We start from the raw sequence: 24672 nt of genomic DNA on the forward strand, positions 1-24672 counted from the left end.
TTTGTCACTCAGAGACAGCCCAATGTGACACCGGAAGCAATTAGGCTACTACTATTTTCATTCTCAGTGCCTGGAGAAGTACAGACTTGTCTCAATTCGCTCCCAATTAACTCCATAACTACTTGGGAGAAATTAGTCAAGCAATTCTTGAACAAATTCTATCCACCAAGCAAGACTGTAAAGCAAAGTAATGAGATTTTGCAGTTCAAGTAGAAACCAACATAGACATTGCAGGAAACTTTGGAAAAATTCAAAGAGATGTTGGTAAAGTGTCTACACCATGGCATTCCAGATCTGATGTTGGTACAGTGATTCTAGGGCTGGTTAACAGTTTGAAAGCTAATGTTGATACTTCAGCAGGTGGAGTATTCTTAAGCAAATTATTCATAGAGTGTAAAGTTCTTCGGATAAGATAACTCAAAATTCAGGATGTAACACGAGTGACTTAACACTCACCCATGTAGTCCCTTCAATGGCTCTAGACCCGAATAATTCAATAGTTGAGGACCTTGCGACCTTGATGACTCAGATGAGCATTTGGACCAAAAAGATTGATGAATTACGCCAAAACAGATTCACATAGTTAATACTACGGATTGAAGGTTATGCACACCTTGCATAACTAGCCATACATTTGCTCATGGAGTGGTGAATGCGATAACCAGAACTACTAAGAGGATATGAATTATGTGAGCAACTTTGATGGCCAAGAAAGATGGTGGACAGCAATGAGGACAACAAAATCAATACAATCTTGGAGCTGCACGACAACCGGGGGCAAGTGGTGCCTTATCAACTGCAATTTGGTTATAATCACCAAACAACAACAATAACAATTGGCTTACTAACAGCCTCATCAATTTTTTTATTTTTTTATTTTATTATTTTATTATTCTTTTCATACTCGTTATTTCGACTAACTTAAATTTGTATCGTATAAATTCTAACAAGAAGTTTTTCATTTCTAAGGCCGGAGCGCAAGACGTGACTTAGTTTTCCCGCACCAACATTCAAAAGTTAGTTCGTAAAACTGTTGGTGTCCACCTCAAATAAGTCTTTATTGGTGATCCGTTAATTGTTACCCCTTAAGTTACTCCCTATCTGTTTCTCGTTAGTGGTATATATTTGTTTACTATTATTATCTTCCCAACTCCCAAGCTTTAGGAACTCATCTGCAAAACAAAAATCACTTATAAAACAAGAGATAGCTGCTGAACAGAGAATATAAATAAATAGAAAGAGAACAATGGCCTCCATTAGTTGTAATTCAGTCATTTTTCTCTTTTCCCTTTTATTTTTTGCTTCTTTAATCCCAAACTTGGATGCCAACATTGCCGAATTTGACCCTTATTTGGAAAAGAAAGCTGAAGAAGCCCTCAAATCTTCTCTTGCTGCTTATAATGAAAATACTGAGGAACTCACCGAAACTTTCAACAGAGAAGTTGGAGAGTGAGTGCTTTTATAACTCTAATATTTTTGTTCAACAATTTTTCAAAGCTCCGTTATTTATTTATTTACTTATTATTAACATTAGTTCTCGCCCAACATTGCAGAACAATCTTAAATGGCACAAGGAGGTATCTGAGAGATATGATATGAGAATAATGAAAGGATAGAATTTGAAGTTTCTAGTTTTTGAACTTGCCACCAAACTCGTGATTTCTTAAACTACATGATTGTTCAGTCATTATAAAGAACAATCACAGACATTCGAGAAAAGTAGTTCGGGATCATGTTAGATCTCTGATTCTCACCTCCAATTTCATTAACAAAAGATATAAGTTTATTATTACAAAAGGTTTTCTAGAGTAAATTTCATAATTCAACTTTCCAAAAGTCACTTTTCTTTCTGTTGTTACGTACAAGTTATTCAACTTTGTGTTCATTATCAAAAAGTCATTTTTCTTTCTTTTATTACACAAAAATCATTTTACTATGTTCTAGTTATCACAATAATCACTTTGACCATATTTTACAAATCTTTTACCTGAAAAGTCTATTATGCCCTTGACATTATAAATCCTCATATTTATGTAATACCTTCTATATTATATGCTATATAATATACTTTTACCCAGGTATTTTACTTATAATTAAAATAACTTAATATTATTTTATTTATGATTTTTATAATATATTCGCACATTTAATTTTTTCCTAAATTAATTTTCAAGATATATAAGTAGCATTATTAAATTTATCAATAACACTACCGTGAACAAATCTCAAGTCCACGTTCTTAATCATCTTTAATGAAATATGTTTAATAAAAATTAAAAAATCAAAGCTCATTGATTTGTCAGCCAAGCCATACCCATTAATTTAATAAATAAAATACTCACATTTAGCAAAATGATACATTATATTAATACTTTCAAATAAATAATATTAACAGATAAAGCTTTAAAAACTTAATATTAAACAAAAATATCTTTTAAATTGTTTTTAAAAATTTTATTGACTATAAATAATTATCATTTGTTAAACAAATCTATTTTTATTATTTTAAATAAATATTTAAAAAACATTATCAATTTTATATTTAAATTATGTTCATGTTTGAATATGATTAAACAAATTGAGTGCCATGAAAAAAATTAAATATATGGATATATTATAAAAATAATAAATAAAATAATTTAAAATTATTTTAATTATAAGTAAAATACCTAGGTAAAAATATATTATATAGTATATAATATAGAAGGTATTACATAAATGAGAGGGTTTATAATGTCAAGGACATAATAGACTTTTCAAGGAAAAGTATTATAAAATCTTGCCAAGGTGTCTTTTGTGATAAATAGAGCAAAGTAAAATAATTTCTACGTAACGAAAAGAAAGAAATGTGACTTTTGCGTAATTAACACAAAGTTAAATGACCACCCATAAAATTTACTCAGTTTTCTACTGAGAAAATACAATTTGTTGTCAGGAGATTACAATTCAAACTTTAGTATACGAGTGATCAGAATCTTTTAACTATGTAGAAAAAAACAAATTATCATAAATAACATATGAAAAAAATTAAAGAATAGTTTTGCCCAAAACAACAACAACAAATAAGTGAATTCCCACAAGTGATGTCTGGGAGGGTAAGATGTACGCAACCTTACCATTACCCTATATTACCCTCCGAGAACGGCAGAGGCACAGTTTTGCCTAATATTTAAAAAAACAATCCTTGTAGTGTTAGATTTTTAATTAAAGTTTATTCTCTTTTTAGATTATTTTTTTTAACAATTAACACTAGTGCTTTACTTTGTAAGCTGTTTGAACAATTATTTGGTTTTTTCCTATTTTCTTCTGTTGGGGTTGAGAAGGAGTGGAAGACCAAACTTTTTTATTAAGCCAAATATCAATTGAAGATTATTTGGAATATATAAAGCTTGAAATAAATATATCCAATTTGATTATGTTTTATTGTGACAAAAGAAATCAAAAGCGTAAAAGAAATGGAAAATTTAAACAAGATTCATAAATTTAGTGCAAGATTCATAAAATTAGAATTTCACTATACTCATGAAGCGAACTAAAATCTCTGTTTAAGATATTCATCTTGACACATTCCTCGATAGTTATTTGTGAAGTTGAATACATAATTGCAACTATCAAAAGTTAACTTGATTAATTTATCAAGTTAAACCAAAAATGAAAAAGAAAAAAAAAAGACAGATTTTCTCTTGGTGTTTTAAGACCAAAAATTCCGATAGAAGATTAAGAATTATCCCGAATATGTCTAAATTTTACATTTAAATGCCAAAAAAGATGCTTGTCTACCTGGAGTTTCATCTAAAAATAAATTCAAAATATAAAAATCATAAAGGAACTGAATTTATTTTTAAAATAGATAATTAATTTAAAACTCTAAAAAGTACTACAATATGTAAATTTTACATTTAACAGACTTTCAGAAAGGGTTAGTGTAAGTTGATTCGCCAAATAGTGGACACGACATTCTTGAATAGATGAAATGATTTACTTTTACTTTATTACTAACATCAATTTTCGAGAAATCAGTCTAAATTGTCTTCTTACAGCATATTTTGTTAAGTCTTAAAATTGTAGGGAGGCTGCTTCTCCCTAGTTTTAATAGTTCGTATAGCTGATTAGTCAAAAGGTCTCAATTAGATAACATAAAAGAATTGTTAGTTGCAAGTGGAGACCCAATAATCTCTGATGCCTAAAGTAAGTAATATTGACACTACTAGAAATTCAGTTAAAATCGACCGAAAAATCGATCAAAGTTGGTTGGTTTTCAAAATATTATATTTTTTAATTTTTTTTTATGAAACTGACAAATTTCGGTCAATTTTTTTAGCGCAAAAATGCGGGAAATTATTTTGGCATTCCGCGAAATTTATTTTTTAAGAAATCGATCAACTTTGGTCGATTTTTCATATAAAATAAATTAAAACTAATATTCAAAAAAGTGACCGAAGTCGATCGGTTATTTCAGTCGGTCACTTTAAAAAATCGACCAATTTCGATCGGTAATTTTATATTTTTAATAAAACCGACCGAAATCGGTCGGTTATTTTTGCGCGAAAATGCAATTAAAGGGTACACATAAAATAAAAGATAGTCTTAAACCAAAATGTACCAATGGTCTAGTGGTAGAATAATATCCTGCCACAATACAAATCCCGGTTCGATTCTCATACGGTGCATTTTTTAATTGCATAATTAAAAATACCAACCGACCTCGGTCGATTTTTTCTTTTTTGGTCGTTTGTAAAATTTAATTGACCGACCGAAATCAATCGAAAATAGAGACCGACTTTGGTCGCTATTTATTACCGACCAGCCTAATTTCGACGGATTAAAGTAGGTCGAAAATCGATCGATTTTTTCAGTTTTCCGACCTATTTCGGTCTGTATTTCTGAACAGTTTTAGGCAGTTTTCTAGTAGTGTGAGTTTAACTTTTGTAAGTTGATAATTTACAATCAATCATTTAAAAAATTAATCATAGTATTAGGTGATCGCTCTGATTTTTTAATCATTTTTTATTTTTCTTTGTGTTGAAGAAAGATTTTGTTTTTCTAAAAGGAAATTATAAATATCTCATAGTTAGCTACAAAAAAATTCGGAGGAAAATATTTTGTACTTTTACAAATTAAGTATACTTTCTCATTTTGTAGCATCAAGCATAAGGGGTTTGAGTGTCATGATCCAAATCCCACTGGAATCGTGATGATACCTAATCCAACCCGATAAACAAGCCAACCAACATAACGCATCTCAAACCAAAGATTATCAAATAAATAAATAAAAATGAAATTTTATACAGATTACCCCAAGAACAGGTGTTATAAGTCATGAGTAACTAAGAGATGGAATACAATGTTGGTATGAAGGAAATATATCATCTGTTTGAATATACATAAACAAAAATATACTCCTAAACTACCATGAAAACAATAGTAGCTTGCAACTAGAATGTTAGTACATCTTCAATGCTAGTTCTCGAATTTCGCAATAGCTCGGCTCCAGATATTTGCATGCAAGGTACATAAGTATAATATGAATATAACTGATCTCATGTACTCAGTAAGTATCAAGACGAACCTCAACGAAATAGTGGCGAGGTTTAGTCATAAGATACTCACTTAATAAAACATGTGCAGTTCATAAGTAGAGAAATAACAAAGGAACAACGGACATCAATAATAAGATGCACAATCCAAGATAAAGGTAATAAGCATGCTTTTCGGTTAATCATATCAAAAACACATACAAATATAGCAAATTCGCATATAAAGAAGATGTAGACCAAGTAACATTAACCTGAATACTTTTACATGAATATAGAGTGTTTATGTATGATAAAGAATCAACTTCACATTAATTCTCAAATAGCATTTATAAGAATGCTCGTACATGAGTCTAAAATGTTTGTGCAGGATGAAAACTCAACCTTTACATCAATCATATACCTTCATGTGTCTAACATTCCACTAGCAAGTCCTACATATGTATAAAATGCTTGCAAATACATATGTAGATGATATGCATGAATGTTTGTACATGAGTCTAGAATATTGATGCTTGATAAAAACTCAAACTTTACAATAATAGACAATTCTTATACCCTAACATTCCCCGTGTCGAACTGTGCACACACGGCTCAAGGTAGAATAGGCAATTTACGTGACTACAAAGGAATGGATCGAAATCCATATGCCAGAATATTATAGCTCTATAATCAATCATCAATATCTCATAAATCAATCATCAATCCACACGGAATGAACCATCGTGCCATAATTATAACAATCGCATGGATAACTCACGTGCCATAATTATCTCAACCGCACGGATAACTCATATGTCATAATCTCAGTCCATGTAAGAGTACCATATGTAGGGATATTGAAATGACCCGACCAGTCGTTTTGAGTATTTGCACTTCGCTCGGTAGTTTTAGGGCATGAGTAGCTCTGTATGATGTATTATGACTTATGTGAATAGTCGGTTTTGGTTTTCAGATTATTCGAAATCGATTTGGAAGAATGAATTTCATGATTTAAGCTTTAAGTTGGAAGAGTTGACCAAGTTTGACATTTGTGAATTTGACCCCGGAACAGAGTTTTGATGGTTTTGTTAGATCCGAATGGTAATTTTGGACTCGGTCGTATGCCCGAATTTGCATTTGGATATTTCTAGAAGGATTCGGCACAAATTGGCGAAAGTTGAAAATTTGAAGGTTTGGAAAGTTCGTAAGTTTGACCGAGAGTTGACTTTGTGGATAGCGGGTTCGGATTGTGGTTACGGGAATTTTAATAGCTTCGTTATGTCATTTGGGACTTATATGCAAAAATTTGAGTTCATTCCGAGTTGATTTGATATATTTCGGCGGAAGTTTTGAAGGTTGAAAGTTCAAAGTTCATTTAAGTATGATTTGAGGTGCGATTCGTCATTTCGATATTGTTATGCATGATTTGAGACCTCGAGTAGGTTCGCATTACGTTATTGGACTAGTTGGTATATTCGGAAGGGGTCCCGAGTGGCTCGGAAGAGTTTCGAACGAGGTTCGGATCGTTTGGATCAATTCTTTTTGGCTAAGGCTGCTGGTGGAAGGATCCGGTGTGATCACACCTACTGCTAATTTTGCGCAGGTGCGATGGTCGCAGAAGAAATAAAGGGGTCGCATAAGAGAAGTGAGACGTGGGCGAGGAAGATCGCAGAAGCGGAATTAAGGGCGTATTTGCGCGTCCGCAGAAGCGTAAGTTTAGCAGCAGAAGCGACGTGTGGCACAGAAGCGTGTGTTGGTTGGCGCACCTGCGTGTGCGCAAAAGCGGGAAAATTCCGCAGGTGCGGAAAGGCTGGTCTTCATAGGGCTTCGCAGAAGCGAGATTTTGCCGCAAAAGCGGAGGTCACAGATGCAACAATTTGACCGCATATGCGGAAATGCTGGGTAGAAGCTATAAATCAAGGTTTTTGGTTCTTTTATCATATTTTGAGATTTGGGGCTCGGAGTGAAGCAATTTTGGAGGCAAATTTCATCACAAGGATTAGGGTAAGTGCTTATACTCAGTTATGATTATATGTCGTGATTCTATCTTCGTTTTGTTAATTGGATTATGAATTTTAAAGAGAAATTGGGGGTTTTAGCCTAAAGTTTCATAGTGAGTTTTTGAGTTTTGAACATCGATTCAGAGTCGGATTTGAGTGAAACTAGTATGGTTGGACTCGTAATTGAATGGGTTGTCAGATTTTATAAGTTTCGTCGAGTTCCGAGGCGCGGGCCCTGGATGGACTTTTGGGTTGATTTTGGACTTTGATTAAAGATTCGACCTTTATCGATTGGGTTTATTTCATTTGGAATTATTTGATGTAATTGAGTTTCTTTTGGCTAGTTTCGAGCCGTTCGAGGGTCGGTACACGCGAGATGGCATTTTTGGAGCATCACTTGGCTTGCTCGGTATTGGATTTGGGTTGTTCGAGGTAAGTAACACTTCTAAACTTGGTGTTGAGGGTATGAACCCCTGAATATACGTGATATGTGTTTGGTGTTGAGGTGGCGCACATTCTAGGTGACGGACGTGTGGGAGTGCACCGTGTGAATTATGACTCGACTATTTCTATGGTATTGTATAGTTACCTAATCTTATTTGTATCTATGAAATCTCTACGTGCTAGAGTAATTGAGTTGTGATCCATGCTAGAAACCATATCTAGGTTATATGCTTATCCTATTGGGACCCACTGAGGTCATTTCTGCTATTGAGTTATTTGCTTACATTGCAATTACATACTCAGTCATACGCATTCATTTGCATATCATATCTCAGTCTCTGTAACTATTTATTGATACATCACATCATCATTATGGGCTGATTTTCATGACATTGTGAGCCCGAGAGACTAGAGAGATTGATGACTGAGTTAGACCGAGGGCCTGATTGTGAGGATATTGATGGGATCGGGCTGCACGCCGCAGCAGGTATTATTGATTTATGATGGGATCGGGTTGCACGTCGCAGCATGTTTTATTGATTTATGCCATGATTAGCTTGTTATAGCGCTTGGGCTGAAAGAGCCCCTTCGAAGTCTGTACACACCCCCAGTGAGCGCAGGTACCTACTGAGTGCGAGTGCCGAGTGCGAGTGCTGAGTGATTGGGAGGACTGAGTGACTGTGAGGACTGAGTGACTATGAGGACTGAGTGAATTGATACTCTGAAAGTATGCATATGGTTTATCACATCACTGAGTTGCATTGCATTCGACATGCACATTTGAGATACAGGCATAGAGATGCATTTTCCTCATGTTGTCCGATATTGCATCATTCATGACTTCACATACACATTGACATGTATGCATAAAGATGTATTTTCCTCATTCCATTGGAAAATGAAACATTTACATGTTGAAAGTTTTGGAAAAAATCACAGTTTTACAAACGTACTCATATTTTGGTGATTTCGGTAAAAGATTTGAGTTTTCACTGATATACTTGAAAAGCATGCCTATTTTCCGGAACTGTGAACGAGATGAGCAATATATCTCTGAGTTACTTCTTTTAACACTTTTATTATGTTGTTATGAACTGTTGTTGGCTATTGGTGTTGGACTCCGACCTTTGCTCCATCTCGTCACTACTTTCAACCTAAGGTTAGGTTTGTTACTTATTGAGTACATGAGGTTGGTTGCACTCATACTATACTTCTGCACCTTGCGTGCAGATGTTAGATGTTGATGTTGTTGTGCACGGCGGGAGCTGGATTTGAAGATGTACCTGCGTTACGATCATAGCTGCATCTTGAACTTTGGTAGCTTTAGAATTTTAATCTGTTCATGTATATTTCAAACAGATGATGTACTTTATTTCATACTAGCTTATAAATTTTAAATCTTAGAAACTCGTGATTTGTACTACCGGTCCTTGGAAAAATCTTGTATAAAAGCGATGTATTATCATTTCCTTTCTTAATAAATCTCATTAAATTGGATAGTTGTTAATTGGCTTACCTGGAGGGTTGGGTTAGGTGCCATCACGACTAGTTGGATTTTGGGTCGTGACAGGTATTTACATATGAACATGAGATAAGCAGATATGATGAACATGAATAGAGAAATAAACATATAGGACGTATGCTTGTGTACAAGAGATAATCTTTATGCATGATGTATGCATATGTATAATGTATGACTACGACTCCAACATGTAATCGAACATACAAACAGCCATCATATCCAAATAAAGCATCAAAAGCCTAGACATGATCTCTAACGTGAATAAGAAAGCTCAATAGTCATACAAATAATTAAAGCATAGTCTATAATCTCTCCCAAATATAGTATAACCTCGCTGACCGCATATACGCTCGTCACCTCGTATATACATCACCTTCGAGCACCCAGTATTTAGCAAATAAGTCCATTTTAGAAAAAAATTCTTAAGTCGAGGTTAAGCAAGATACTTACATAATCCCGGAATAACTCTATTCATCAAAATCTACCTTTTTAACTCCAAATTCATCAAACGAGCCCAATCTATCCCAAATAATACTCAAAAAGGTCAAATAAAGCTATATAAACCAAGTCTAACTAATAAAACTTTAATTTTTAATCACATCTCAAAAATAAAATAAAATAAGTCAACCCCATGCCCACATAGTCAAAATCCAAGGTCAAGGTCGAATCTCGTTGACCCATAACTTTACGATTCTAAATATGTGATTAATTTTTAAAACCGAGTCCAAATTGATATTCAAAACCCCCAAAATACACTTTCTTAACTTTCAAATCAAAAATCCAATTTTCTTCTTCTAAATCCTTGAATTCTAAGGCAAAACTGATAATAGATTCATGTTATAATTATAAATTCAAGTAAGAATCATTTACCCCATCGTCTTTGGAGAAAATTACTTCAAAATCTGCCTCAATCCTAGCCCCCTTGCTCCTATAATGATAAGATGAAAGTCAAGTATATAAATGAGGTTATATACACAAGTGCATCAATTTATAGTGTAGATTTTCAAGAATGACATCACTTCTCTTCCTTCACTAAAATATCCATAGCTTGTCTTACACATATCGGAATGATGAACACTTTAAATTTTTGGAAACTAGATTCAAAGGACTACGACTCTCATCAAGGAATCTTCATCAAATACTTGATAGATTAGGGTCAGTTCTCTTATGAAATCAGATCAAGTGCAGAAAATTACGTTTCAACACTTCAAATCCTTCAAAACTTGCTCCAAACGCATCGAAACTCACTTGAGCCCCTCGGGTCCCCTACAAACTATACCGATAAGTCTAAATACCCTATATGGACCTATCCAAAAGCTCAAAATATGAAACAAAATGCAATTACATAAAAATCAATTCCAAGTTAAACTTATGAACTCATAAATTCTTAAAATTGCCAACTTCAACCAAAAGCCGAGTCCTTCCTAGGCCACCCGAGATCCGATCCTAAGATACGTATAAGTCCAAACTTATCGTATGAACCTATCAAAATTTTCAAATCACCAATCCGAGCACGTTCACCCAAATTATTGACTTTGGTCAACTCTTTTAACTTAAGACCTATAGTTAGGAACTAAGTGTTCCAAATCACTTTTCGAACCTCTTGGAACCCGAACCAAACCATACATGCAATTGATAAAATATTATATGAACTTACTCAAGGTCTCAGATCATAGAACGGGATGCTAGAACTCAAAACGATTGGTTGGGTCATTACATTAAGAGTCTCGTTTAGGGGAGAATTTGTGAGACGAGTGTTAGCCTGCCACTTGTATGTGCCTATTATTCTCTTGATATTTTGTGTTCTCTTTTTATAGTTGATTGCACATTTTTTCCTGTGGATATAGGTCAATTGACCAAACCATGTTATGTTTGTGTCTCTTTTGGCATATTTCTCTTTTGCTGGTTAATTTGCCGTCATTGAAGATAAATAATTTGAAACCAATACTCCTAGTTGTTTAATTCCTAATAATAATAATAATAATAATAATAATAATAATAATAATAATAATAATAATAATAATAATAATAATAATAATAATAATAATAATAATAATAATAATAACAATAATAATAATAATAATAATAATAATAATAATCCATAAAAAATAAAATAATATCGAGAGAAGTAGAAATAGAAATTGAAGGTTGACGCAGCAGAAATATCGAGAGAAGTAGAAATTGAAGGTTGACGCAGCAGATTTCAAACAAATAGACATGGAATCTAAAACCAATTTGCAAGACAGAACCGATAATTAGCTACACCAATTTTGGGTCGGGTTGATCCAGTGGGTCAGGTTATACGGGTAGGTTTGATAGATTTGGAGTGGGGTTTAAATTCGCCAAAACTTTAACGATAGGGACAATTTTGGCTCAATAGATGGACGAAAGGGTAATTTTGTACCAATTCTAATAGTTCAGGGATAGTTTTGGCCCTTTTCCATTTTAGAAATTGTATAGTATAGTATAGAGATAAGTATGAGATTTAGAGAACTACAGATTTGTCCTAGAAGACAAAATATAGACATTGGAATGAAACATATCATATTGAAGTAAAATGAATATAAAAAGCTCATATAGCTAACCCCAAATAGTTTGGCGATTGAAAACATACTCATAGTAGCTTATCTAGCAATTTCAGTTTTAGTCTCGACTAAAACGGTTTAACGGGCCGGGTTGACCCGGTTCCGGACCGGCCCAGATCGGTAGTAACCCGGACCGGCCCGGACCGGTGGTAGGGGGCTGGGTTTGGGGAGTTAGGGAGATTGGTCCGTATATAATTTTTATACCGGTCGAAACCGGTATAAGAAAATAACTGTTGAACCGGTTAACCGGACCGGTTCAACGGCTATTTTCTGAAATTTGTTTTTGTTTTAAATGCATTTGACCTTTGGCAACGATCAGCTTCCAATTTGACCGTTGCCCAACGGAAATTTTGCAAGAATGGCCCCTTTTTTGGGCAATTTTTTAAAAAATAATACTTTTCGTAATTACTAATTTAGCCCTTTGAAAATCTATAAATATACCCCCTCTCTTCTTCATTTCTTCACTCATCTCTCATTTCTCAAACTCAAATTCTCAAATCTCAATTGTCATTCTCTCATTCTTCACCTAAATTGCAATCAACTATTTGGCTCTCATTTTTTTTGGAATTTAGTTTATCGTATTATTTGAAGTTTGAACTTTGAACTTTGAACAATTGACGTTTCTTCGTGGTAACATTGGAGTTGCGAAAATCATCAAGTGTTCAATTTATTGCGGAATTCGGTGCACTCCCTCCAACTCTTTATCTTATTTACTATTTTATTTGCATATTTAAGTTTTATTAGTAGTTAAATTTTCACAATATGTTTAATACTGCAAAAAGAGTTTGTAATAAGGTTGCTAATCGGGGTAATCAGAAAAATAGAAAAAGAGATACTTCTTCAACATCTAGTAGTAATTTAAATGACTCTACACATGTTTCTAAAACATCACCTAATAATAATATAGATTATCAACAATTACATGAAGATTTCGGTATAGAAGATAAGGAATGAGAAATTGAAGATGAGACACCACTTACACCTAGTAGTGTTGGAGTTGGTAGCAGGGGTGGTGGCCGTAGCGGTAGTAGTAGACCACTTGTGTCCCTGACTACTAATCGGAGAAAAAGAAGTAAGGTTTGGAATTTTTTTGATGAAATAGAGAATTCTGATAGAGTTATATGCAAAATTTATAAAGATGATTTTAAACATAAGACTGGAGGAAGTTTAGGGGGGACTGGAACACTTAGTATACATATGAAAATTAATCATCCTATAGAATGGGGCTCTGATTTAGATGAAAATCAAGGAACTCTAAACTCTAGTACGGGAGGACTTATGAAATATGATAAAATGAAGGGTCGTGAGGAGTTAGCAAAAAATGATTGATTTGGGTTGTCTACCTTTTTCTTTTGCTTCTTCATCATATCTGACTATGTATATTCAAAGGAATTATAATCCCTTATTTAAAGGTATCCCTAGAATTGCTTCTTCATCATATCTGACTATGTATATTTAAAGGAATTATAATCCCTTATTTAAAGGTATCCCTAGAAGTACTTGTAGTTCTGATATCTTTAGACTTCATGGACAATATCAGACATACATACGTTATTTGTTTGATCACCTTCCTTGTAGAGTTTCTCTAACTTCTGATATTGGTCATGTTGTAAATGGAAATGATTATTTGACAATTACATGTCATTGGGTAGATGATAATTATTGTATGCAAAAATATATTATCGCTTTTAAATATGATGAAAATCAAAGCCATACTGCTATTTTTATAAGTACTACTATTTGCGAAATTGTTGAATTTATAATCTTAATAAAAAAGTATTGTGTATGTCTTTTGATAATGTTTCTAACAATAATGTCGCTATTTCAATATTAAGACTACATTTGAAACCACCACTAGACGAAATTTTTCATGTTAGGTGTGCATGCCATGTTTATAATTTAATCGTTAAAAGTGGCCTTGATTTATTTTCGACTGAGATTACTCATGTTAGAAGAGCAGTGGGTGTTATTCAAGGAAATAATAGACAATCTAGAATTAGGGAATTTAAGACTAAGTGTACAGAGCATAACCTTAACCCCAGATTCATGCCAAATGAAATTGTTACTAGATGAAATTATACATACTTATTTTTAAAATGTTGGTACAAATATAGATTGCTAATAACTGAAGTTGCTAATGCGCATTGTACTGATCCAAACCATATGTTAACAACTAATACTTGGGAGGCCATTAATGATGTTGTTCAATTTTTACATAAATTGTATACATCTACTGTTGAGTTTTCTGGAGCATATTACCCTATTGTTACTATGGCTTTAGTACATATAGCTGAAATTTCTATTCTACTCTCTAAATTTAAGAAGAAAGAAAAATATAAGGATGTTGTTGAAAAATGCAAGCCAAATTCAAAAAATATTTCTTTTCTATTCCTCCGATTTACTTAATTGGTGATGTTTTAAATCCTTCTGTAAATATGTCTAATTGTCATCAATTAATCAATGCTTTATATAGTTATATGGAGATTTGACCAACTGAAACCCCAGATATATATTATTGTATGAACAAGTTAAATGATTATTTATAATAATTATACAATTATTTTGCAAATATAATTAATGATGTTACTATTAATGTAGGCAATGTTAATCTCACTATGCATTATACTACTTCTACTGCATCTGCTAATATGGATGAAGATGAAGGCCTTGATGGTTATAATATTTTGGCTACATTTCCTTCCACTAAAACCAGTAGCATGAACATTGATGAACTTCAATTCTACTTGCAAAAGCAATCAGAGTCTCACACTAAGAAATTTTTACCGTTGGGATGGTGGCATGAGAATGAAAAGTAATTTCCTGTTATTTCCATTATGGCTCGGGACGTGCTGAATGTACCAACTTCAACTGTTGCATCAGAGAGTGCATTTAGTCAAGCAAGACAACAACTAGGAGACGTGAAGATTGGATTAGATCGAAACGAAGAAATCAGGGACGTGAAGATGTTGATAAACCAAAAGACGAGGAACTTGAAGATATATTAACACATGGTCATCCATCTGAATTTAACATTCCAGAAGATGGCCAAGAAGTTCATATTGATTATGAAGAACTTACTAAGGCAATGCAAAACCTTTGAAGTTCTAGATTTATATTTAATAATTAAACTTTAAATTTACTCTTTTTTCGTTAATTTAGTTGTTGTTAGATGTAAACTTTAATTTGCAAGTTTGAAATAAAAAAAGAACTTGCAAATTATAAGTGCAATTTTTTTCTATCTCCATTGTATTCTATTATCTTAATTTCTTAATGAAATATTCAAATATAAGAATTTTAAAATCTTTGCTTCCTTTATTCAAACACTCTTTTTATAAGATTATTTTTTTGTTTTATATTTTTACTTTATATTAATATAAATTACGATAGTTATACAAAATACAATAAAAAAATTTTAAAATAAATCCGGCCCGAAACAACCCCTTAGGCCCGAAACCGTTTCGATTCAATTTTTGACCGAATGAACCAGACCTCGTTAAACCCGATTTGTAAAACTAGGTATCCGACTCGGGTTGGTGGCCGGCCGGTCACTAAATTTTTCGACCCAAACCGGCCCGGCCCTAGCAACGTCAGTTTTAGTCTTGAACTAAGCCCACTATTAATGTCACTTTGTGTCTTTTCATGAGATGAGGGTGTGTTTACATCAGCTATCCTCCTCATTTTGTGTACTAGGGTACTGGGGTATAGTTCAGTTCCAGCATCACCAGCAAATCATATGAACACAAAATGTGCTTTACAAGAGTAACCATAAAGCTAATGAAAGCAAATCCTTAGCCAAGCATTCTGCATACAACCATTCAGTTTCTATAAACTAGTCTTAGGTTTACGCGTGTTTCTCATGTCAATAAGAAAATAACTTTTAAAAAATCACATTAAATAGTGTCTTTGAGTTATAACAAAAATAAATTTAAAATTCATATGTGTATGTATGTATCCCAAATCCAGCCAAATGAAAGTTCTCAAAATTTTGTAAGAATATCTAATAAAAATTATTATTATATTTATGCGTTAATACATCACGATGAGGCTGACATGTAGCTCCTACGAAAAAATTAATAAGTGAAAATATAAACTTTAAAAATGACTAATGTTGAGTCAATAATTTATAATAATAAATTAATATATAAAAATTGTAGGGAGCTGTAATTTGTTAGAATATTTGTAAAAATAAAAAAAGATAATTAACAATAACTCAATTAGAATATATTTTATGCTTCATCCTTATTGTTTCAAGTTTGCATACATTAATAGAAAAATAATTATTGTCTTTATGTTGCTTATAATTATTGAGTACATTCAACACATGTAGAAGAAATGATGTTTGCAAGTCGAAATAATTATTGAGTGTAGTTTCAAATATTATTAAAAAAAAAATTATAAATAAAATTTAGTCAATTTTAAAGTTCAAAATATTAAAAAAAATTAACATAAAAGGTATTATAGTTATGGTACACACTTCAAATAATAAATAATTTATTTTAGGTAGAATCTTAATTGATTTAAAGTTTTAAATATTAGGATTTCATGCATAATTCAAATAAAGAGTTATTTAATAACTAAAATTTTAGTTGATTTAAAAGTTTTAAATATTAAATAATAATTAAATTATAATTTTGCCCAATGATTAAGTTAAGAGTATTTTACCTTGAGTGAGCTGTATATTGATATATTTTCATTATTTTTCCATATAGTTGTCCCTTTTATTTTAAAACTTGGGTTTTATATTTTTCATAATACTCATGATTTTAAAATGGTTAGAATGGGTTAATACTGTATGTAGTCAAAAACATGAACTACACTTAATTACATAAGTATATTTTCAAGTAAATAATTATATATTAATGTATATATAATAGTTTAAATACTTTATTTGTAAAAAAGTATACCACATATGAATGGAGCTTTAAAAATGCTTTATTAAATATACATTGCTAATTTCTATGTACGTAGATGATAAGAAAAAAAATTATAAACTAATTATTTTAGTTGTATAAGGTAAACTTAATTGATTTTGATGTTCTAAATATTAGGATTTTTTGGTGTAGTCATTCAAATAAGGAAAACATTAATAACTAAAGTTTTAGTTGACTTCAAAGTACCAAATATTAAGGAAATGGCTAAATGACTATTTTGTCTAGTGTGAACTCTATTTGAAAAGGGTAAAAAAGATGAACAGCATTTTGCTAAGTATCTTTGTGATTTTAATATAGTACTAATTTTAGTGTACGCGCGTTGCGAGTACCCGTATCAGAAGAATTATTATTTTTCAATAAAATCACATTAAAGTTATATTAAAGAATATGCTTGAGCTATAAAATAAAGTGTAAAATATGTAGATGCAGATAAATAGATTACGAATTTTTAACTGGCGATTTTATTCACTTTGATATAAATAAGTGTAGATATAAAATAATAGTGTAAGATATATAACTCGTCCCATATTTGAAATATTAATTTTAATTATACTTTTATCAAATGCAAAATTTTATTTCTAAATAAAAATTAAAAAATAAGAATCAATTACTTTTTTATTTTGGATCTTTGTGCTTGTTGAACCGTTAGTGTTATTTAACTTTTGCGGACCAAATTTCGCTCAGTCTCTTTCTCATTTATATTTTCAAATATTTTTCTTTGTTATTCTAATTGTTGAGCTTAGTAATAAAATATTTTATAAATTAGCAATCCAATATTTTATAATGCAATTGTTGAGCTTAGTGTGTGTGTATATATATATATAAATCACATATTTACTACAAAGGTAACACAAATTTAAAAGAAGATCATCTAAAATTAACCAAAATGTGAACAAATTATTGTTCGATCCCAACAAGCGTATTCTAACCAGATTAACAGAACATATTAGAGGAATTGTAATTTAGTACATTGCATTACAAACTTCCTACCTATTCAATGTTTTGTGATTTATAAACACGTCCTTTTCAATAATTAAAAGTTTAGTTGATGTTAAAGTTTAAAACATTACAAAAATATAGTTGTGTTAAATAGTTCAAATAAGGAAGAATTTACATAAGGAAAAATATTAATCGATTTTAAAGTACTAAATATTAGGACTTCCTACACAGTTCAAATAAGACAAAATTTAATAGTCATAATTATAGTTGATTTCAAACTCCTAAATTGTAGGAAAAATAATTAAACGACATATTTGTTCAGTATGAAATCTGTTTTCAAAGGATAAAAAAAGGCGAACAACATTTCGCTAAGGAACTTCGTGCTTTTAATATAGTATATATATATATATATAAATAAATAAAAATCAAGGATTCTGCATAAGGAATAAAGTCAAGCTTAAGCTTTCTGCATAGAATATATCAAAACAAAAGAGAAAAGTCCACGCCTTTCGTGCATTAGATATCAATGAGCACTGTAACAACACATTTCCTTCCAAACCAGCCACCCATAAGAAAAGAATCATTAATCCCACAGTACAATCAAAGAAGAGTAGACTACAACTAAGTCGCATTCCTTCTGCTAAGCATGTCAATCAAACATGATGGACACAATTATTTGTGAGCTACAGCTGAGGGATTTTTGGAAAAGGAAAGAAAAGTAGACTACAAAAATGCATAGCCTAATGAAGCATAATTTAGTTTTCAAATACTTTTGGATTAACTCAGTATCAAACCAAATGTCTTGCTCATTATCATTCCATAACAACCTTTGCTCCAACAGCGTTCATCTTCTCAATGATTTGTTCTCCTTCTTCTTTTGATACCCCCTTCTTAAAAATAGTAGGAGTCTTTTCGACTAACTCCTTTGCTTCCTTGAGTCCCAACTCAGTACAACTGCGGACCTCTTTGATTATCTTTATCTTTTGAGCAGCATCAAATGATTCCAGTTTAAGTTCAAAAACAGTTTTCTCTGGTTTCTTTTCTTCCTTGGCTGCTTCCGGTCCCTTCATAGCTGCTGCTGCCAATCCAGCAGCTCCTGCCTTCATAACACCGACCATTGGTTGCTCAGTCATGCCCAACCTCTTCATAATAATGGACGACAGTTCTGCAACTTCAACCAATGTAAGTCCCGAAACATCATCTACAAGCTTCCATACCCTCTCGGATGGAGGACTACGATGCTCGGTAGGATCAAAAGTTGCAGGATCATAATCAGCCGGAAGCTTTCTCTGGTCAATCTCTACTTCTTCCTCGTTTTCCTCCTCTTTCCTAGCAGGCCGAGAAAAGTGTCGAGTAAACACAGATGAGGTAATAAAACAGGAGTCAGCCACATTCAATCGAACCGATTGTCTCAAAAGTACACCAGGCAAACGATGCCTCAGACATGAAATCAAACTCATTTCTCAATTCTGCTATACAGGAAACTGAACTAGAAAGCAACCATCTATCTGATTCAAAAGAAAGGTCAATCAATAGCCTGCGAAGACCAAAATGCAAAATTTAAAATCATATGCAAGTATATAACTATTCCAATTTCAGACCATATAGTGGCACTACTAAAGGATCAAAAAGAAAAAGTAACAAGTGTCGCACTGTGAATGAGAAACAAGTTAGTAACCGCATATATCATACACAGTTCAATACCTTATATAGACATTACACTAAGAATGTAATTTCTTCTGAAAATCATGGCAGAAAGAGGCTTAATGAGCAATTTATTTTCAGGAAGGTCCAGAGAAATGTCAAGTTTTTTTTCTTGTTATGAAAGAGAAAAGGGGCAACTCTGCATAGTGCGCACACCTATGTACCATTCACAGTTTATATATCTACGCACCACTCAAATCTTTTTCTTTGATCATTATCATAAACAAACCAGTGAGGCTAGCATCTATAGTTATCACTTATCACAAGAAGATATAATTTCAAACACAAAGGTTCGGGGCAGGGAGTTAAGGGACTAACGGGAATATCCCATGGGATTAGCTATCCCACCTTCTATATGTTATAGCTAATCCCACCATTTTAATGTAACACTTATCCCGGTATTATCTAATACCTATTACCAAACATGGGATAAATACAATCCCAAACTCTATTCCAGGACTATTATCCTTATCCCTTGTACCAAACAACCACTAACAGAGTGGTGACTAAATTGACCCAAAATAAAAATAAAGACCACCTAACAAAACATTCTTTTCATCACACCTCATCACTAAAGTATCACTTGCTACAAGACAGTAGTCAAAATTATCTCCGCAATTCCCGACTCTGAGTGCTGGCGTCAGACCAAAACATCCTTAATAAACAAAGCTATGAATAATTTACTGAAGCAATGTGGCATAACTTGTTGCCCGAGAAACCAAATTACAAGAAACACAGCATATCAAGCTCCACAATGGAGCAGGGATCTGCCATGTCAAACTCTTCAAGGACTTGGAATACACAACCCAAAACACTAATTCAATTTACTTATAAGATAATGTTAGCAGGCCTTGCCTGAAGAATCACATGCTTATCAAAGTTTTTTTTGTAGTAGACTGGGGATCCCAGGTGATACAAAAGGAATTCTAGGCACTTCCATAATTCCATCGACTAGACCATGTAATTAACACAAACCCTAAGTTCACACCACATAATACAGAGCAGAAAGATGGCGACAGTTTTCTGCACCAACATCTTTTGTGTCATCTAAGTGAACTATATCACCCACTTCCAATGTCTTTATAGGTTTTGGATGATCCTTACTATGCCCAACAGTATTCAGTAACCAGACATGAGAATAGTCTGAACAACCTCAAATTCAGATGACGAGAATTTGCACTGATTGCTGCTGAGTTATCTTCTTCATTATGCAACATGGATGAAATTTCTTTCCTGGAACACAAAATCTAAGTCACTCTTCCGTATAACCAGACATTGCAACCTCCATCCGCATTAGTTCTCTAAATTTACTGAGTGATAAAGGATTCAAAGATGCAGGTTTTGTCTTTAGGATTTCATTATAGCATAAGCAATTGCAACATCCGCCGCCACATCACATGGAGAAAGAACATCACTTCATGTTGAAGGAATAGATACAATAAACTTGCTTTTTTATCTTCTGAGACAGTCTTCTCCGTATGCAATTGCCTTTTTTGCAACAAACTAGTCACCTTGTCCCCTAGTGATGGATCTCCTCAAATGCTGGTAATGTAGGACAAAGGCACTTCCACATTTAAATTGATAGAACAGGATAAACAAACGATTTGCTAGCAGGATATGTTACTTTTTTTTATAACCGTGGTGTCCATGCCACAGGATATGTTACTTTTTATTTTTATAACCGTGGTGTCCAGGCCACAGGATATGTTACTTTAACTGGTTCAACTTCAAACTTCTTTTCACAGTGCACTGAAAACATAGCTACCATCGTGTTCAAAACAATGTTGGCCTTCAGTAAAATCTGTGCCTGTATACTCTATGAAACATTCCTTGTTTGTGGTGTGATGGCTGAATGTGCACCATTAATGATGGGGGCAAACCGATAGTTTAGGTGTGCACTAATAAACGGAGCCAAGTTCAGAGGGGTCCTATATGTTATGCCAATATTAACATGTCACTGGCAGCAATTCCATTGCATGGTCTGAGAAACAGTCAAGTGCACATTCATGAACTAAAATCAGTGGGTGCATAAGCATAAGTGTGTAAAGTACCACTGAGCTAGCGACTCGTTCGCCATGAGTATAAACTATATTCTTTCTTAAATTTTTGAACTTTCTACATAGAAGATAGTAATAGAAAGCAACGGATTGGAAGCGCTCTCATGAAAATTGCAAGGTGTTTACCGAAAGAGAAGCCGGACCAATGCATCTACCTTTGAAAGAGGTTATAGGAGGTGCTAGAGCAAGAGCACCAGCTCGTCTCATTAGGGCAACAGCTACAAGAACAGGTAACTACTGCTGCTAAGCAGTTTTCACAGAAACAATTCGTTCCGCCTACATTTCTTTGCAAAACTGATACCTTAAATCAATTGCTAGATCTAGAATCACTATATCAAATGAAACACAAGTGCTAACACTCTCGTATTTACTATATTCAGCCCAAAAAACAAAAACAATCAAGAATCTAAAACTATTGGAAATGGATGAAAAAGCAATGAACTTTGGGCTGTGCATGAGAAGCAATAGAGACATACCTAAGCTCGAATTCGAAGTAGGAATCGACGGAGAAGAACACTTGTGCAAAGCAGAGAGGCAGAGAGTGGCCAGGCACAGTTGGGTTCAGAGAAAACCCTTGAAATGTTTCCCTAAACCTAAACCCAAACCCAAACCCAAACCCAAACCCGGTTTTAGCCCTTTGTTCTGTGGAGAATTAGGGGCAAGGATGACATTTCATTTCTTAAAGAAATAAAAATGGGCATTTCAACGAATGAAACATGCCCTAAAAAATTCATTCGTATTTATAGGGCTCCAAAAAACTATGTCAAAAATGCTCTTTAGAGGGTTCTGCGGCCATGTTTCAACTTCTGTAGTCCGCATTTTGCTGGGTTAATATTCCATGTGCATTCAATCGGAGGAGTTATGCGATCGCACTTCATCTTTTGCGAGCGCACTTCAACTTCTGCGGCCGCACTTTAATTTCTGCGGGCCGCATTTGAGGAGGCTTCAAACGTTTCATTGCTCATTCTCTAATCTTTCAAGCTTGTCAGTGCGAACGTATTTTGCGGACCAAGTGCGACCGCACATTTTAATATGTGGATCGCACTTCTGCCAAAAGTCCCTGAAACTTTAGTTCTTCTTCTGCTGTCGCATTCCATCTTCAGCGGGTCGCACTTGCTTTTGCGGCCGCAGATGAAACTCTCGGACCCCACTTCTCTTAGCACTTATCCTCTTTGCTAAACTTGGCTAGAACATCTCCTTTTTTATTCATTTTTCTTCATTGAGCTTACATTATTCAACACACCTGCAATTCAACCATTTTCATTAGATTCAGAAGCAGAAATCAGTACTTTCGGATTAAAAACTATAGCAAGAAGGTACTAATAAATGATTAAAATTCACACTTATCAACTTCCCCAAACTTAAGTCTTTGATCGTCCTGAAGCAACTAGATTAGCACCCTCCTTCCCACATTGTATGATCATTTCAAGGACTCACTACAAGTCATTTATACTCAGTTAGGACCAACAATTACCCACGACGCTCATACTAAGGTGTCAATTTTTTTTAAAAGGTGCAACTTGCTCATCTCATGTAATTCTAGTGTGACATTTGAGCCTCACAAGTTAACTTCACTCATCAAGTTCTTGTTCTTTCATGTAAATCATGGTAGACTCCAAACTCTTCCTCTTCTACCTTCTGTTGGCATTACACTTCAAATTTCAACACTCAATTTCTAGTGCATCAAAGGTTTCACTTTTCTCTCACAAAGGAATGTCACAAGTTAAGCTTCAAGTACCATAGGTTCCCCTCTCATGTACATCTCCAATAATGTAAGCATACTCGGTTCAAAATCAAATAGGATTTCTTTCGGGTTTTAATGAAGGCTTTTGGTCCGGGGTAGGATACTATATGGGATACAAGTGGTTACACCCTTCCTTAAGCACTTCACTTCTTATTTCTTGGCTTACATTTGTCAAACCCTTGGAGGTATTTCTTCTTTTTGGAGGCTAGAGAGACTTGCCATCACTCTTTGTTGACAATTTCATTCTTTTTCTCCCTTGATTTTTATGCTAGAGATACTTGGCTCACTCTATTTCATCAATCAACCTTTTTGGGCTTCTTTTTCTTTACATTACTTTTTTTTCTTTCTTTCTCTTGCATGGCGATCATTTATTTTCTCTCTTTTTAATGTCTCGGTACCTTTTTTAGATTTCTCACCCCCCCCCCCCGAACTTAGGCTTTGAGCTACATACTACAAATGAGTGCTTATGAGGGTTCAGGTGCCAAGTGAAGATCATGTTCAAAAAATGAAGGGCTTGTAACAAGGTTATCAAAAGAGAAAGGCTAAAGGCTCAAAGGGGTTTGACTAGGGATAATGATCATAGGGTGGCAATTGAATTCTCAAACAGTCCAAGAAAAGCCTACAATTATTTTTCAAACCAAACGAACTCAAATTTTGCCTTGAAGCACATTCGGGGCAAGTTGTATACTATTCACTCAAGCACTTAGACTAACAACAAAATTTCTCCTCGCCTCTCATGTAAATAGACTGTAAAAGAAGATAGAGTCTAAAACCCACAACAACCACAGTCGAGTTATAGATCTCTATGGTCTACTCAACCACCTAATGATTATCAAAGACAACTCAAGATCCTCAAAGTCACTTTACTAGAGTCACTTTCTCAAATAATGATTCACAACAACCTTGTATCAAACCACAAGCATGCAGTTAAGTATGTTGGTACCACGTGAAGTATAAATAACGTTGTTTAACCAAAGAATTAGATTCTCAGTCAAAGCCTATTTTTAGAAGTACCCGGGTTACTAATAATTAAGAAATTCAATATTCTCTCAGAAATAAGAAAGGAAATTAGAATAAAAAATGATAAAGTAATCAATAGAAAGCACAAGAAAATAATTATATTCTAATAATAATCAGAATGTGTCTGTACAAATGACATTTCTTTCCCTTATATAGAGGTCTTCAAGTACAATGCCCTTTCCCTTTTAAGACCGAGTCATTATGAGCATT

The 24672-nt window shown here is 33.4% G+C and overlaps 1 protein-coding gene, 1 long non-coding RNA gene and 1 pseudogene across 3 annotated transcripts; 1 reads left to right on the forward strand and 2 right to left on the reverse strand.

Moving 5' to 3' along the window:
• The first annotated feature begins 1173 nt into the window (after nt 1–1173).
• On the forward strand, nt 1174–1821 carry LOC107821799 (uncharacterized). Its single transcript, XR_001656237.2, has 2 exons — nt 1174–1449; nt 1554–1821. It is a non-coding gene; the product is annotated as an uncharacterized LOC107821799 (long non-coding RNA).
• A 16599-nt stretch (nt 1822–18420) lies between these two features.
• On the reverse strand, nt 18421–22312 carry LOC107821797 (uncharacterized). Of its 2 annotated transcripts, none has more exons than XM_016648254.2 (2): nt 22175–22312; nt 18421–19474 (listed from the first exon to the last, which is right to left on the reverse strand). In XM_016648254.2, exon 2 carries the CDS (start codon nt 19395–19397, stop codon nt 18750–18752), a length of 648 nt encoding a protein of 215 aa, XP_016503740.2. In that variant the 5' UTR covers nt 19398–19474; nt 22175–22312; the 3' UTR covers nt 18421–18749. The 2 variants fall into 2 exon arrangements, with proteins under 2 accessions (XP_016503740.2, XP_016503742.2); XM_016648256.2 differs by having other exon boundaries at nt 18421–19445; nt 22175–22299.
• On the reverse strand, nt 20231–21409 carry LOC142171797 (phenylalanine--tRNA ligase beta subunit, cytoplasmic-like; annotated as a pseudogene).
• Nucleotides 22313–24672: the final 2360 nt, after the last annotated feature.

Source organism: Nicotiana tabacum, chromosome 17, assembly GCF_000715075.1.
Source record: "Nicotiana tabacum cultivar K326 chromosome 17, ASM71507v2, whole genome shotgun sequence".
Lineage (NCBI taxonomy): Eukaryota > Viridiplantae > Streptophyta > Magnoliopsida > Solanales > Solanaceae > Nicotiana > Nicotiana tabacum.